Source organism: Branchiostoma lanceolatum, chromosome 5 (genome assembly GCF_035083965.1).
Source record: "Branchiostoma lanceolatum isolate klBraLanc5 chromosome 5, klBraLanc5.hap2, whole genome shotgun sequence".
NCBI classification, from domain to species: Eukaryota; Metazoa; Chordata; class Leptocardii; order Amphioxiformes; family Branchiostomatidae; genus Branchiostoma; species Branchiostoma lanceolatum.
Window position 1 is genome coordinate 23,126,159 of NC_089726.1, and position 16,122 is coordinate 23,142,280.

Consider the following 16,122-nt stretch of genomic DNA (forward strand, 5'->3'; position numbering starts at 1 on the left):
ACTTGGATTTGCCCAGGAGTTATTTTGGGACAGCCCACTTCTTGCATGAGGAGTATGGGCGAAACATCCTGAATTTGCTCTTAAAGCAAATGACGGCCAGTCTAGTTAGATTCTGATTTGCATTGTTACCATTTATGTTATATCAAGCATCACTTAAGCTATCCACATATCAAAAACAAGTATCAGGTTTGGTTGTTTATCCCTTTGTGGTTCGACCACTAGCTGTCAGGCTCCTGGGGAAAGGCCTTCCAGTAGGGGAATATTTGCCCCAGTTTCGCAACTAACATGTGTTAGCTGCCACAACAGGCTTGAGACCTAGAATGGAAAACACTGTAAGTATAGATTTTCCTCATTAGTTATGCAAATTAAGCACCAATTTGCCAATCAAATCCCAGCTACATGTAGGTCATACCAAAAAATCTAAAAGTGGTACATAATTGGTATCTAATTTCTGACATGTATACAATGTAACTGACAGAACAATTGTATTTTCTGGGCCATATCATTTTGATTTGCTGGTTTCAGACTTTTTGGTTCCGATTCAGAATTTCAAGTGACCACACCCAAAAGGAGTCTGTGAAATAAGTTTTCTCCATAGTTTTGGCTCCAGATTTTTTGATTATCGCTATTAATAATAGCAATGTGTAATCTATTATATTTCCTGAAAAGCCCGATCTTCGTAACCTTTTACGGTTGCGGAGTTTTGGTCGTCCACGAATACTTCCTGGTATCAGTGCGCGATGACGGTAATGCCAGAATCGTGTGTTCTATGTGCGTTTTGCATGGTTTCGCACCATCGGGGATTGCGGAAAACTCATAATTTTTTTCATTTTCTTAATTGCACAGAATGATGACCATTATCCTGGGGAAATCCGTACAGCGGCCTTGGAAGAATGCCCCAAAAATAGGGTGAAAAATTGCTTAGAATGATGGTTTTTACCAAAAATAACATTTCCACAGAAAATGTCAACTGAGCTTGTCGGGCAGTGGCAAGCCACCCCTTTCCGCCGGAAACATTGAATTGCCCGGAAAACGATGTTTGGAGAAGCGCTAAACATCTTTCTGAGAAAGTGTCAGATCGGCCCGAATCGAAAAAAAAATCAGAACCGAGACCTTTTAAAGGAAATTGACAAAGACAGATAAAACAGGTATCCAAGGCCTGTGATAGACAAAAATGTGCCTCCAGGCCTCGAAATCAATATTGTCCCGATGTCCTGAGGACAGTAGAATTTGAGTTCGGGACAATTCAATTTACATTTTGGGACAATTTCGGGACAATCAGGAAATTCTGAGTCAATCCCCGTCATGGAGGAACTTGATCCAGCGTAAGCTGCGTAACTACACGAACCCGAAACCAGGGTCTGTGACTTCACACCTAAGTTACATGTACATCAAGATCCATTTCATGTACTTATCTTACAACTAGCCGATCAATAGCAAAGGAATTTAACAAACACCTTACTCACAATGTACACACTATAAATATTTCACAGAGAATTGTGTCCTACGGACTCTTGTTTGATTTGTTTGAGCGATTGCACACTAGTTCATCAAGTTGTTTTTATCAATACTTGTATGGTGCTCAAGGCGTACATGTAGCTTCCCTCAAACACAAAACCTCCACTTTTGTGACTGGAAATCCTACTCGCACTAGTACCTACTAAGTTAAGTAGCCTGGAATCAAATTTGTGGAGAGGAGACTCGGGAGCTATGATAGGTTTGGATTCCAGGCTACCAAGTACTGTGGCCTAACCGCCGGTCAATATAACAAGGCCAAGATGTTGTGCCCTCAGGAAACACACCTAATATGAATTTCCTCACTTGACTTGACGTCTGATCAGAATGCATGTTCAATGGCGGTCCTGTGTTTATGAGGAAAGCAACACTCCAGTGCCTTATTGATTAGAGAAGTGGCTCACCCAGGTGTGTACTATTCTTACTAAGCTATCTGCTCTCGCTAATAGACTGAGGTTACAAGTACAGTACTGTAGTAACTGTTCGACCAACCAATCAAAAACTAAAAAAACACTTCTCAACAAGAGTTCGTAGACCTCATATCTCCATGAACAATTCTATTTATGCAAATGACTGAAACATTTACATAATATATGCTTAATCATGAACACCTTTATCTTACTTACACATGTTGCAATATTGACAGCAAGAGCTTTCTGAACTGTTAACTTGGTATTGAGACACAGAGAATGAAGAACGTTTGATCTGTTAAATTACATGACTCAGGAATTAAGCCAAGGTCTTGTAGTGTTGGCACTTCTTCTCAGGAAGTAGCAACGTTTGAATTATTGGAAGATATACAACTCAGAGACCACATCAAAATGTTTTTGCTTTTGTTTAGTTCAACATATTGTGGCTTTGAAATTAAGTCGAAGAGTTGTCGTGGTTCAGAAATGTATGTATTGTATTGTATTATATTATAATTCATATGTATGTTTGTAATGCATGCATAATCGATTGATTGATATTAAAAGATTGAAACTCAGAAGAGTGCTTTCTGCATTTATTTCCAAGATAAAGGTGTTATTTGCACTCTACAATAGTATGTGCACATTGATTAACAGAGTTTCTTTAATATAATACAGTTAACCACTGTTTATTATTTTGATTTCTATTATGTTCTGTTACATATTGATTTGAATAGATATGATGCCTTGTTGGCCCATAATTTTCTGTTTTGTTACCTTTATCTTATATTTTGTTGCCTGTATGATTTGATTTGGTTGTTGAATAATTAATGTTGCTGATTGTGCTGATAAGTGATATGATTTATTGATTGAGTTCTTTAAGTTTGCTCTGCTATAGCTTTATAATTATGCACTTTCTTCTTTTCTGCGGAATACTGATAAATTTCATTGGAGCCACACATGTACAGTGCCCCATATAAAGTGACCCTGTATTTATGTTTTCATGGGAACCATCCATTCGAGTTATACTCGAGTTTTGTTTTGTTTTGTTTGCTCATACATGTAAACCATCCATTTTCTTTGATCATTAGTTCTTTAAACCTTTGTTCAATGATTTATTATATCTGGATTTCGCATTCACACTTTGTTTCGGTTACCATTTATGTACTTTTGTTTGTTAACAATAGTTTTGACAATCATTTTATCACATTGATTATGAATTTTGTTACCCTTTATTTAACTTTATTTGTTTACATTAGTTCACTTGTCATCATGATTTTGCTGCGCACCATTCCCCCAGATGCCTTTCCAGTATTCCTGACATTCCCCAGATGCCATGACCCAGGTGGTCAGGTACAGATTTGTAGTTATAATTGTAATGGTCTAGGTGATTCTATTAAACGTAGGGGTTTTTTTACTTGGTTAAATGATAAACCGTACCAAATCATATGTTTACAAGAAACCCATTCTGTTTTATCTGATGAGAGTAGATGGCAAAATGAGTGGGGGGGATCCATTTTATTTTCTCATGGAACCTCCAGTCAAAGGGGTACAGCCATTCTTTTTAAAAACAACATCAATCCGTCTATTAACCAAGTCAAAACGGATTCTGATGGAAGATTTGTTATTGTAGATTTAACAATTGATGAATTTAGATTTTGTATAGTTAGTTTATATGCCCCTAATGAGGATTCCCCAGTATTCTTTTCGACTTTATTAGAGGAAGTAGATAATTTTCCTGAATGTAATGAAAATTTAGTTATAACTGGAGATTTCAATACAGTACAAAACCCACAACTAGACAGACTTGGAACCAATAGAATATATCACCCTAAAGCTCATGACTCTATTTCTGAACTGACAGGTAAATTTGATTTAAACGACATATGGCGATTTCGTAACCCTAACACCATCAGATACACTTGGCGTCGTAGACGTCAAGCGAGTAGGATAGATTATTTCCTAGTTAGTTTTAAGTTAATTAATAAAGTAAACAAATGTGTGATTGCCGACAGTTTTAAATCTGACCATAAATTAATTGCTATGTCCCTTGTAACTGCTGAATTCCCTCGGGGAAAGGGGTACTGGAAATTTAATACATCTTTATTAGAAGACACATCTTTTTATCAGAAAACTGTTGAAATTATGAATGAATTTTTTAATATCAATAGAAATACAGCCAATCCCCATATTGTATGGGAAGCTGCCAAATGTTTTTTTAGGGGGCACTGTATTAAGTATTCTAGTTTTAAGAAAAAACAATATTTATCCAGAGAGAAACAATTAATTGATGATATAAACAAACTGAACACCCAAATTGATAATATGACTTCCCCCCCCAGACCCTATACTCCAGGACCTTGAGAATAAACAGAATGAATTAGAATTATTATACAAACACCGCATAAATGGTATACTTATAAGATCAAGGGCCAAGTGGATGGATTCTGGGGAGAGATGCACAAAGTATTTTTTAAATATGGTTAACAGAAATTATACCAGAAAGAATGTTCAGAAATTAAAAATCTCAGATGATATTTTCACTTGTAACCCTGAAGAAATCTTAAACAAAGAAACTGAATTTTATTCGAACTTGTATTCCTTTAAAGACCCACCATTGCCCCTAACCCCTGAGAGAACTCAACAATTTTTCCCTACAGATTATGGTAGAGAATTATCAAATGATCAGCAGCTGGGCTGTGAGGGACTTATCACAGAGAAATAATTATTTCATGCAATCAATACCTTTTCAAACGGTAAATCCCCTGGTTTAGATGGAATTCGGTATTTAAAGTTCCCATGCTTGAATTTTTTAATTATTCACTTGCACAAGGTTTCCTACCCAATACCCAGAAACAAGGAATTATTTCTTTACTGTTAAAACAAGGTAGTGATGGGAAAGATAAAGACCCTACATTATTAGACAATTGGAGGCCCCTTACATTGCTATGTTGTGATTATAGAATACTGTCTAAATGTTTAGCTTTAAGAGTGAGATCTATTATTAAGGATATTATTCATGAAGACCAAACGGGGTTTATTCATGGTAGATTTATAGGAGATAACATAAGACGTATTCTTGAGACTATTGATTGTTATGAACAGGAAGATAAACCTGGTCTTATATTTATCGCGGACTATCAAAAAGCTTTTGATACTATTAGATGGGACTTTATCATACGATCTTTAGAATTTTTTAATTTCGGCCCCCAATTTATTGCCTGGGTAAAAGTTTTATATAATAATGTTATCAGCTCTGTGTTAAATAACGGTTATATGTCTAACCCTTTTACCTTGCATCGAGGTGTAAGGCAGGGTTGCCCCATTAGTCCTTATCTCTTTGTTCTTGCTATTGAAGTTTTAGCCATTAAGATTCGCCATAATGAAAACTTGTCTGGCTTATCTGTGAAGGGGAGATGTACCAAAATTTCACAGTATGCAGACGACTCCAATTTCCCTTTTGCTCCTAATTTAGCCTCTTTTTATGCGCTTCTCCAAGATTTAGAAAATTTTTCTCAAATATCCGGCCTTTCCTTAAATGTTGAAAAGTGCAAAATTCTTAGAATTGGATCCCTAAAAAACAGCAATTTCAAATTGCCTACCCATCTCCCTTTTCAATGGGTGAATGGTAATGTAAAATTATTAGGTATTCATATACCTGAGAATATAGAGAATATTATTGATGATAATTTTGAACCTGTCTTAAATAGATTAGATAGAATTTTATGTCCCTGGAAAGGGAAAAAATTATCTTTATTTGGTAAAATAGCTATTATTAACTCTTTAATTGTTCCTCAGTTCACCCACCTCTTTCAGGTGCTTCCATTGCCAGACAAACAGTTATTTATACAGAATGAGCGGAAAATTTTCTCTTTCATCTGGAGTGGAGGACCTGAAAGAGTTGGTAGAAAAACAATTTATAATTCCATTGACAATGGTGGTCTAAATCTAAAAAACCTGTATGCCTTTGCACTCACAATTAAAGCTTCGTGGGTCCCCAAATTATACTTTAATCAACATTGGTTTAGTACATGGCTGTTAAAAATGCACCCGGCTTTTCAATCAATTTTCTTTCCTTTCTTCCAGCTAGAGTCTATACAACATCTTAGAATAAGTTTGTTTTTAAGTGAAGTCTTATTGGCATGGTACACATATCAGTATAAAATCCCCACAACCCCTGATGAGATCAAACAACAATTATTATTTATGAATGGAAATATTCTTATTGAAGGCTTACCGGTCATATTTAATGCCTTTATCAATCGAAAAATTGTTTTTATAAATGATATCATGAATATTGATGGCAGTATTATGTCTTATGATGAATTCTGCACAAAATATGGAACAATTTGTAATTACTTTAAATATAATCAATTAATCTCTGCCATTCCCAACAAATGGAAATCAGTTTTATGTGATACTTCTCCAGGCCAAGTATGTATCCCTGCAACACAGAACAATAGATGGTTAAAACAGATAAAAATTAATAAGAGTATGTATACAAATGTAGATTCTTTTTGATATGTAACAATCTTATTGATACTTCTCACAAGGTGCAATTATCATGGCTGTACCTCTTTGACACCCCCATCCCCTGGAAACAAGTATACACCTCTTTGATGTTATGTACTATTGACTCATCAACTAGATTTTTCCAATATAAGATTCTGCATAAGTTCTTACCTACAAATAAGCTGTTGTATATTTGGAAATGTATAGATACCCCACTGTGCTCATTCTGTCATGATGAGGATGAATCATACATACATGTCTTTTGGGAATGTCCGAACTTAACCCTCTTTTGGAACAAAGTCAAAACCTGGTATTACCATAGAACAGCTAGATATTTACTGTTAAATGGATTCAATGTTATCTTTGGTAATTTGTACTCTGGAACGCCCCCCATTGAAAATTTAATAACATTACTAGCTAAGGTTTATATATATAGATGTAGAAAATCAAGTACTTTGAATTTTGAGTCTTTTCTCAACTACGTTCATTTTTTTTACAAGGTAGAGTATTATATAGCCCTGAAGAAAGACAAATTGGACAAGCACCTGGGGAAGTGGGGCACGTTATGCAGCTAAATATGTGATTCATATGATTCATTTCTTGTTTCATTGGAACTTCTGTTGTTATTTTTGTCATGCAAGAAATCCCTTAATCTTCAGTTACAGTACATTATTCATCTCTGTTCGATGAATTATGTGATCATTACCGAATTTCGGTTACTATTATTATACCTGATTTCTTATTGTTTGTATATGAGCACTTATTGTTGGATGGTTCTCTTATTGTATCTTGTTATGTTCTTTGAATAAAAAAAAAAAAATAAAAAATAAAAAATAAAAATATTGACAGTCCTATAATTTTACAATTAGATGCATCTGTGTGTTTTTGCATTGATTATGCAAATTAGGAATTTATTTGCATAATTGGTATCTGTTGATGCTCCACTTTCCATAAACTACATATGTTACATGTATTTGAGTCTTATAATGATAAACACTGCAAATATAGATTTTCCTCATTAGCTATGCAAATAAAGTCCCAATTTGCATAATTTGCACTTCATAGTGTTTATCTCTGTCTAAGCTACCCGCATACTAGATATCATGGAAATCCGTTGTTCCTTAAGTTTGTTCAGTTATTCTTCTTAGAAGATTTTCACAATAACGCGCCTGCAGTCCCAGAGCAAGCTGCTAGGGGGCCCAAACCTACACCACTTCTTTATTACATCACAAGCTATCTGCCTCCAAAAAGACCATAGCATGCCCATGTCAAAAGATACAATAATTGAAGTTCTGCTGCAGTACCAAGGTCACATACCAGGGGGCCCAAAATCGACCTTGATTTTCGGCTTCACAACACCCGCCCACATACCAAATATCGTTGTAATCCATCAAGAGGCTCTTGAGTTATGCTGACTAGAGTAGTGCTGAAACACAAACAGACAGACAGACACACCCAAAACTATATCTCCATTTTTCATGGAGATAATAATTGTTGTTCATTAAAACCTGTATAGCATACACTTATTTATTGAAATCTTACCAGAGAATGAGGAGATATGAGATATTCAATGACAGTTGTTGAAACAAGTTTCTTACCTTGCTAGGAAACTCTCCTTGGCTACTTGGATCTGCATGTCATGTCCCTTCCACTTTGACTTATTGTACACAGCCATGCCTGGAAGATGAGTACAAAGACTTTCATAGGAAAGCTCAACAACTACAGTATATACTATTCCTAGGATAGTACAGAAGTCTCATGTTTCATTTTAAACTGTAGAATTGGCACTGCTGCAGTGTATATAGATGAGATCTTAAACCTGTAATGTTACACATAGAAATTATGTTTGTGAATACAATAACAATACTCTCACCTCTCAAACAGAAGTACCCCCTGGAATATAATACCCCCCGGACAAATCTTCAAAATCTAATATAAGTACCCCCTGAAATATAAGTACCCCCCGGAAAATTTCAAAATTGACAGTCAAGGTAAACTGTGTCCATACAACTGTCCGAGGGAAATAAGATAATAAACAGGTAGGTTATCTCTTCAATTATGCCTCAGGACCATACCTATTAAGTATATAGATATTGAACAGAATAACTGTACAAAGCTTGTTCAAATCATGATGATCTACCTCACCACTGCGATAAAATATAATAGTAATGTTGAAAAATTGGACATAGGTTCCCCGCTATGACCCCTAACCGGGGGCCACGGTACTTTCAAATTCAACAAGTGAAAATGTACATGACACAGTCATGCATTTTCTACTTGGAACTTGAAGCAAATTATCAAAGAAAATTGTTGTACATGTACATTTTTGTATATCATTTATGATAACTGACAATCAGTGACAGACACTGACAATGTGACATATAACAAAAATCATCAGATAGCTACTAATGTACCTGATCATATTTTCTTAATAAATCACCCCATAAAAATCAAATATGAACACACTCCCTCCACAGAAAAGGTTTAGGTCTATGAACTTTTGTTCCATAGCGTCGAAAACAAAGTTTTTGTGAGACGCTCGGATTTCGAGTTCCCGCGGTAAAGCCCATAATATTGAACAGAGCTCGACTGTAAAAGTAGCTCAACGTCTTAGACCGCACAAACGTGGAAGTTACCGATGTCATGTTGACACTAGAAAACCGATCTTAACCGCTAAATTGGGAAAATCTTACGGTCATTTTAAAATATGGAACCCTCTTAAGATAAAAATGGCCTTCTGTGTGTATCGTTGCCCAAAAATGTAATATTTTCATGCGTTTACAGTATCATTTTAAAGATCGGTATCAGCGGTATGCAATATGCTGCTAGTTTTACTGTCACCATCACTGATAGTGGCAAAGAGTGGCGGCCATGTTTCGCGATTTCCAGCTGTTGTTTACCGAATCATATCGGATATATTTCTGCCGTTTTAGAGGTTTTGTGGCCTCAAAACACATATCAAAAGGGAAGTTAAGTTATGATTGTTGTTTTTGCGTGTAATATGTCTTCTGTGAACAACTTATTCTTCCGCCGCGCTGCCGATAGTGGGCAGGAATTATTCCCCGTGCACTCTACTCTGCTTCACGTTTTTAGATCAGCGTGCTTTGGTTTACGATGTAAATAGAGACCGTTCAAATTTATTATGAAAATTGTATTCTGAAATGTCAGTGTGGCATCTTACTTTCCCATTAACTTTGTAGCGTCATAGCGATATCGACCGATATGTTACGAGTGTTACGATGTTATGAAGAAAGCAGTGATGGGCACATATCTTAAAGGACTGGAGGCCGCTGTCACTGCTGTCTCTGACCACACTGTCTGGGGACCTGTTCCAGGTACTGACTACTGCATGTATGAATATCCTGCCAGTTGAGGTCTGTAGTAATATAAATGCAAACTTACATTTCTTTAACTTTTGGTCAGTTGTGGTCAGATTGATGAAGGCAAATGTCCTCCCTGGCTTGCCTGAAAAGCAAGAAAGTGCTTGTTACTGTAGTGAGTGGAGGGATGTGTGTTATGTTCCCCTGGCACTTTGCCATATACATGTACATGTATGGATCAAAGTCAATGAATGCTGAGGGTGTAGGTAGCAACCAGTGAGGGTTGCATCAGTGAACAGATTGTAATCAAATTGTCGGATGAGGTGTAAATGCTTCAGTTGCATGTATGGGAGAGCCTCAATTAAACCACAAGGCCCGCTCTTTAAAGAGCCCAACACATTTATCAAGAAGAGTAGGGGTGACAGGATATCAGATTGGAGAAATTACAGTTTCGGTGAGGATGGAACAAGCAAAGGAGGCTCCCCAATACGGTGCTTATCAGATGAATGTTTCATGGGTTTGGGTAACAATAACTGACTGACTAGTAGTACAGTTACCTGGGAAACAAAATGTCAGCTGGCATAGTGTACTGGGATTGTGGAGTAATCTAACTGCCAAGCTGAAGAAGTAAGGGTGCAGGAAACCTAGGGACACCCAGAAACTGGGATTAAAATGGAAAGTAGTTGTTTTCATGAGTAGCCAGAGTCACCACAGCTATAGTCCATCATACTTTTGAGCGCGGCCGGCAGTTCAAATTTACGGCTTGCCAAAATCCATTTTGCCTTCATGCAGGCACTTCCTCATGATGTCAATGCGAGCAAATCTCATCTGTCCTTTGCTGTTTGGCTGGAATCTGATGATTCACGTTTGTTTGCAGTCTGCGTTTACAGTACCGTTAACAACTCTGACAAACTGCGTGCAGAAATCATTACAGTCGCGTGCATATCGCGTTGCAGTTCAGCGCCTCCACCTGAAAGCATTCGTCAGGGTTTTACCCAGTGGCCAAACACAGATTGATAGACTATCAGCATTTGCCAGCAGTTTGCGCATGCTACCAGGTAAATCTTTTCAGTCTCCAATTTTCTGTCCCTTCATCCAACTAGAAAGGCAACATTTGCGAGCAAATACAGCATGTTTAGCCATACTCCTCGCCATGCAAAAAATGGACTCTCCCAAAATAACAATGGACCATTCTAAAATACTTCCACTAAAAAAAATGGATCAAAATTGAGTTTAAAAACAATTATCAGTCTCTCCATACAGGAATGGAGTCTTCCAGTAGCACATCAACACAATATGGACCAGTCCAAAACCATATCCACTTATAAATTAACAAATACACTTCTGCTAACAAATGGACTTTTTCATGATCATTCCAGCTCAAAATTGAAAGAAATGATTACAGAATCCTCCCCTTGCAAGAATGGGATATTCCGTGCCATCTCCATGTAAACTACACCAGTGGAAAAATATCCGCTGAAAATTACACTCTTGCGCATAATCAACCCAGTTCAAAAATTGAATTAAAAAAGGTCAACCCCAGGGAAGAATGAAGTTTTCCATAGTATACATAATGATATATATGAAGATTTGACAGGAGAAGAAGGAAATGACCAAAAACAACATATTTCAGCGATAGTATGGGTGAAATATAAAAATGTGACACCCCTTTGTTTGAATGCATGATTCAATAGTATACACTTTGGGTTGAAAATAACGAAACCAAAAAATTCTTTGTTTAAAAAATCGTTTTGAAAGGCTGTATGGCAAACATTTGAATGAGGGCCTGTGTACATGCCAAATTTCACATTATTTTGGTTAATTAATATGCTACGGCCGCGTGGCGCGTTGGATACACCCGATCCCTCGATCTCGGAAGTTAAGCAACGCGCGGTCCGGACAGTGCTTGGATGGGAGACCAACCAAGGACGTCCGGATTGCTGTAGCCTCACGAAGCTTTCCACGAAATCGTCTTCCGGGAGGGACGTAAAACGGGGGTCCCGTGCTCGAGGAGGTGCCTCGAACACGTTAAACAGCCTCATTACCCTACACATTGGGTACCTGCCTGTGGCACTGGCTGCAAATACACCTGATATTATTATTATTATTAATACATGTAGGAACTGGAGATGTGTATCTTTTTTCAAAAAAGAGTGAACAAAGCCATGTAATCACATGTCCTAGGGATTCCCATACCATATTTGGCATGAATACTAGCCTACACCTGTGCCAGAAATGCAAGATAATTAGATTAACTCAATTGACCAATCAGGTGGTCGCAAGGCTCACAGGCATGCAAGGCCAGGTGCAAGGCACTTGGGGTCATTGACCTTTAGGTCATATGTAGTATTGAAAGTGACAGAAGTGGCAAATATTGTCAAGAAAGCCCAAAATAAATCGTTTTGAAGATATGTATGCCAAAAATAGGAATGTAGTCCTTTAAATATTTGTTCAAGCCACATATACAGCAAATTTCAGGTCATTCGGTTGAAATACCAGGGCGCAGGAGGCCAAGATATGCTAAAAATAGCCTAAAAACCTCAATAAAATCACTTTCAAGGTCAATATCAAAAAAAAAGAAAAAAACGCACATTGTTTTTTGCCTACATTACCTCTGTACCAAATTTCAGGTCATTTGGTCAAAAAATGACAGATGAATTGATTTGAAGATTTGACAGGAGGAGAAGGAGAAGAAACATGAGTAACAAGATTGGCAACATAAAAAGATGTTGCCATGGCGACGGTGGTCTCTGTTAATGTTTTCGTTTTTAGCCCACATGCAAATAAGGACCTCGCATAAATCATATCAGTCGATCACCTTCTCTACCAAAATAACACAAGTTGTCCAATGTATGAAAATCTTGTTTTCACAAAAAAAGATATTGTACCATTTCCTCATAGTCTTTTAGTCTTTTTATTTCGCACAGGTAAAAGAATTTTACATACATATGAAAGATCAATACACATAGTGCCGGGGAAGGTAAAGACCAATGTGGTCTATAATATTCCATCCCCATTTTTCAAACAGAATGAATTACAATGATAAATTAAGATATAGAGAAAAAAACTAACAACTTAATATCGTAACAAATAACAAATCAATAACTAATAATAACAATAACAAAAAACAAGAACTAAATTATTATATATAAAGAAACAATTACCTAACTGAACACAGAAAAATTACCAACTAAATAAGCAAGAAAACAATTCGATAAATAATAACGATGCAAATAACGACAAGCATATATAACAACACAAGTCAATAACACAAGAAATGCACCCAGACATGCAGGATATAAATGAAAAACCAAAGAATAGAAGGTTAAGCAAAGGATTGATTGTTTAAAATGGAGCTTTTTAACATGTTTTTGAATCTCAGTAGTGATTTGCAGTTCTGTAAGTTTTCATGTAAGCTATTCCAAGTTTGCGGGCATCTGTACATCATGGAGAACATTCGCTGCTGTGTTCTTGCTTGTATCTGTTTCAAGTTGTTTCGTTGCCTTGTATTATAATGATGAAATTCCGAGTTGTAGTGAAAAAGACAATTAAATATATATCATAAATCATGTAAATGAGGCCCTCTATGCAAGATTTGTGTCTAATATAGTGGCCACATCTACTTAACTTCCAAATGGTGCAAAAATGAAATCCCCATCATTCACCACTATGGATTTATAGTATTTTGTCATTAATTATGCAAATTAAGTATACATTTGCATAATCAATATCTATCGATATTCATCTCTTTCTCAGTTACATATGTCATGTGTTTGAGAGTCCTATAATAGAATGCAGCTAATTTATTAACTGTCCTCATTAATTATGCAAATCAGGTATTGATTTGCATAATTGGCATATGATTATGTAAATCATCACTTAAGCTATCTACACACCGAAAATTATGATGATCCGTCATCCCCTTCTTGCGTTATTCTCTTTCAAAGTTTGAGTCAAAATCAGCTCCTGCAGTTCTAGAAAAAGCCGCTAGGGGGTCCAAATCTACAGGACATATTTTCCTAACAAAGAGCTATCCACCACTTAAAAATCATGACTATAGTATGTTCAGAAGACGAGATTTGTCAAGTGAAAGTTCCCCTGCAGTACCATAGAAAGTTGCTAGGGGGCCCAAAATCCAATCATTACAAGGTCTCCCACAGACCTACCCACCTACAAAATATGAAGACAATACATCCAGGCATTCTTGAGTTATCGTCCCATGGACTTTCACATTCCTGTACAATTCCTAGAATTCTTGCAATCTGCACACAATATAGTAAAAATTTGGCTCGCCCCTGAGGCGTCGCCAAAAACAATATGTTTAGCCATACTAGGTATGGCTAAACATAATCAAGGACATTATCTAATCCATCCCAATCTGATGAGATACTGACCCTTAAGGCTCTGGGTCTGCTTAGTAGGGAGACAAGAAACAGCCAAAACACTGCTCCCCTCCCTCACCACTCCTTTTCTTGCAGATTTTTCACAGCAGCATGGCTGAAAATTTTGGTCAAAACCTTATCCATCTTTTCTTAATGTTGCCTCATACTTTTTTAACCAGTTACTGTAGATGCCTAGAAAATGCTGCAAACAAACGCCGGCACAAACGAACACCGGCCGAACAGCAGACCACTGATGACATTTGTCTGCACTGACATCAGCAAGTGCCTGGAAGTAGACAAAATGGCTGCAGCAAAAATCCCCAGACTCTTGGCAAGGGGAAATTTGAACTGCCATCCGCTCTGAAAAGTATAATTGACTAATTATATATAAAAGTAATAAGTGCAGATATCAACATTTCAGATATATTATGATAGTAAAATATTTGTCACTTGATCTAACCTTTGTCATCTCTCCTCCTAACTATGTCCACAGATGACACCGCTCCAAACTTCTCGAATCGTCCCATCAAATCCGTATCTGTCACTTCACAGAAAAGTCCTCCAACATACAGGCGAGTGTTGACTTGTTCAGGGTCCTTCACCATTGCTGTATGTTGCAATCAAAACAACAAAAACATACATGTAACAGTTAACAAACATGCTTGAACCTCTAGCTTAAGATTTTTTCCGTCCCACTCATTGTTTGAGAGCCCATGCTGTTGATGTTTGTTGTTAAATCTTTCATTTCAAGCTTACAAAAATACAATTTCATCAGTTTCACATCACGAAGTTCAGATTTTTACTTTGAGGATGGACGGGGTGAAAATTTTTCCTGTCCCAATTAACAACTTGAACAAGCAAATTTCCATCCAGGGACGGAGGAATGGGTCCTGCAGACATCAATTTCACTGCCCACGCTCAAGTCGCACACAACGTTAACAATGTCTGACATCAGCACATCCCTAATCATCAGAAGGTTACAAGACTACCGCACATTTCAATGGGGCCAAGGCATTTGGTCTCAACTTTTACCAATAGAATTTGGAGTTGCACACACATAGTTGCCAGTTACCAAGAACACAATACAATAGCACTCACCAAACAGTGACTTGAGAAAGCAAGTTACCGGGGAGGTACATGTACATTGTATTTTCTAAACTAGGACATTTACTAACTTATAAACTAAGGTTTGCTCAGTCGCTGCACCTGTGGAGACTCTTCAAGCCCTGGACCCGTGTTCAATCTCTTACCCTCTTCTCCCGGACTACAGACTCGACTGAACACGAGGCATGGGTCTCGGGACAAAAGGGCTAACTAATTTACATGAAGGCGGCTAAAATGGTTCAATATGTCGACATTGGACAGCGCTAGGTCGTTTCCATGTGGGTTCTGATTCTAAACAGTGACACACTAACAGTAACATAATCATGGGGAATCCAAGAGGGGAGATTCACTTGTTACATTAACAGGGCCACATACAAAGAACAATAAGCTTGATATTAGTTAAAGGTAGCGTATCTGCTTGGGATTCCGTATCCTCCGTGCCCCTGTGTCCGCTGTTGGGAAAGGACTGCGTTTTGTCGGTTCCAGCAAAAAAAGGCCTATCAAAAAACACAGCGCATAGAAATCTTCACGCCTCTTTGAGCAGCCACTCGTAAAGTCAGGATCCGGGATGTCTTTTCAAAACACAACGGACTTACGGACACGTAAATAACGCACCTTTCGCATTTTTTCCTTTGCACATCCATCGAAAGTGCTATACTGACGATCTTTTGATGATGTGCTTTTCGTGCAAGGAAACGTGTCTCAAACACGTCTATGAAAGGGGTGAGCAAGAAAGCTGCAATACTTTCTCCACGCACGCTGCGCTAGACAATGGCCGATCATAATCTAACCCCTGACCCTTTGTTGTCTCCTTTTTCGTAAATAAAAACACTTTAAGATCTATAAGCTACGACGGCTGAATTCACAGAAGATATCAGCAAT

The 16,122-nt window shown here is 37.3% G+C and overlaps 1 protein-coding gene across 3 annotated transcripts in view; it reads right to left on the reverse strand.

Annotated features, from left to right (window-relative positions):
* Nucleotides 1-16,122, reverse strand: part of LOC136435758 (nucleolar protein 8-like) — a 69,099-nt gene that overhangs the window by 45,730 nt on the left and 7,247 nt on the right. For all 3 annotated transcript variants that reach the window (XM_066429456.1, XM_066429455.1, XM_066429457.1), the window contains exons 2-4: nucleotides 14,597-14,743; nucleotides 9,837-9,899; nucleotides 8,033-8,111 (exon numbers count right to left, since the gene is read on the reverse strand). In XM_066429456.1, the coding sequence (XP_066285553.1) occupies nucleotides 8,033-8,111; nucleotides 9,837-9,899; nucleotides 14,597-14,743 (289 nt within the window). The remainder of the gene's footprint in view (nucleotides 1-8,032; nucleotides 8,112-9,836; nucleotides 9,900-14,596; nucleotides 14,744-16,122) is intronic.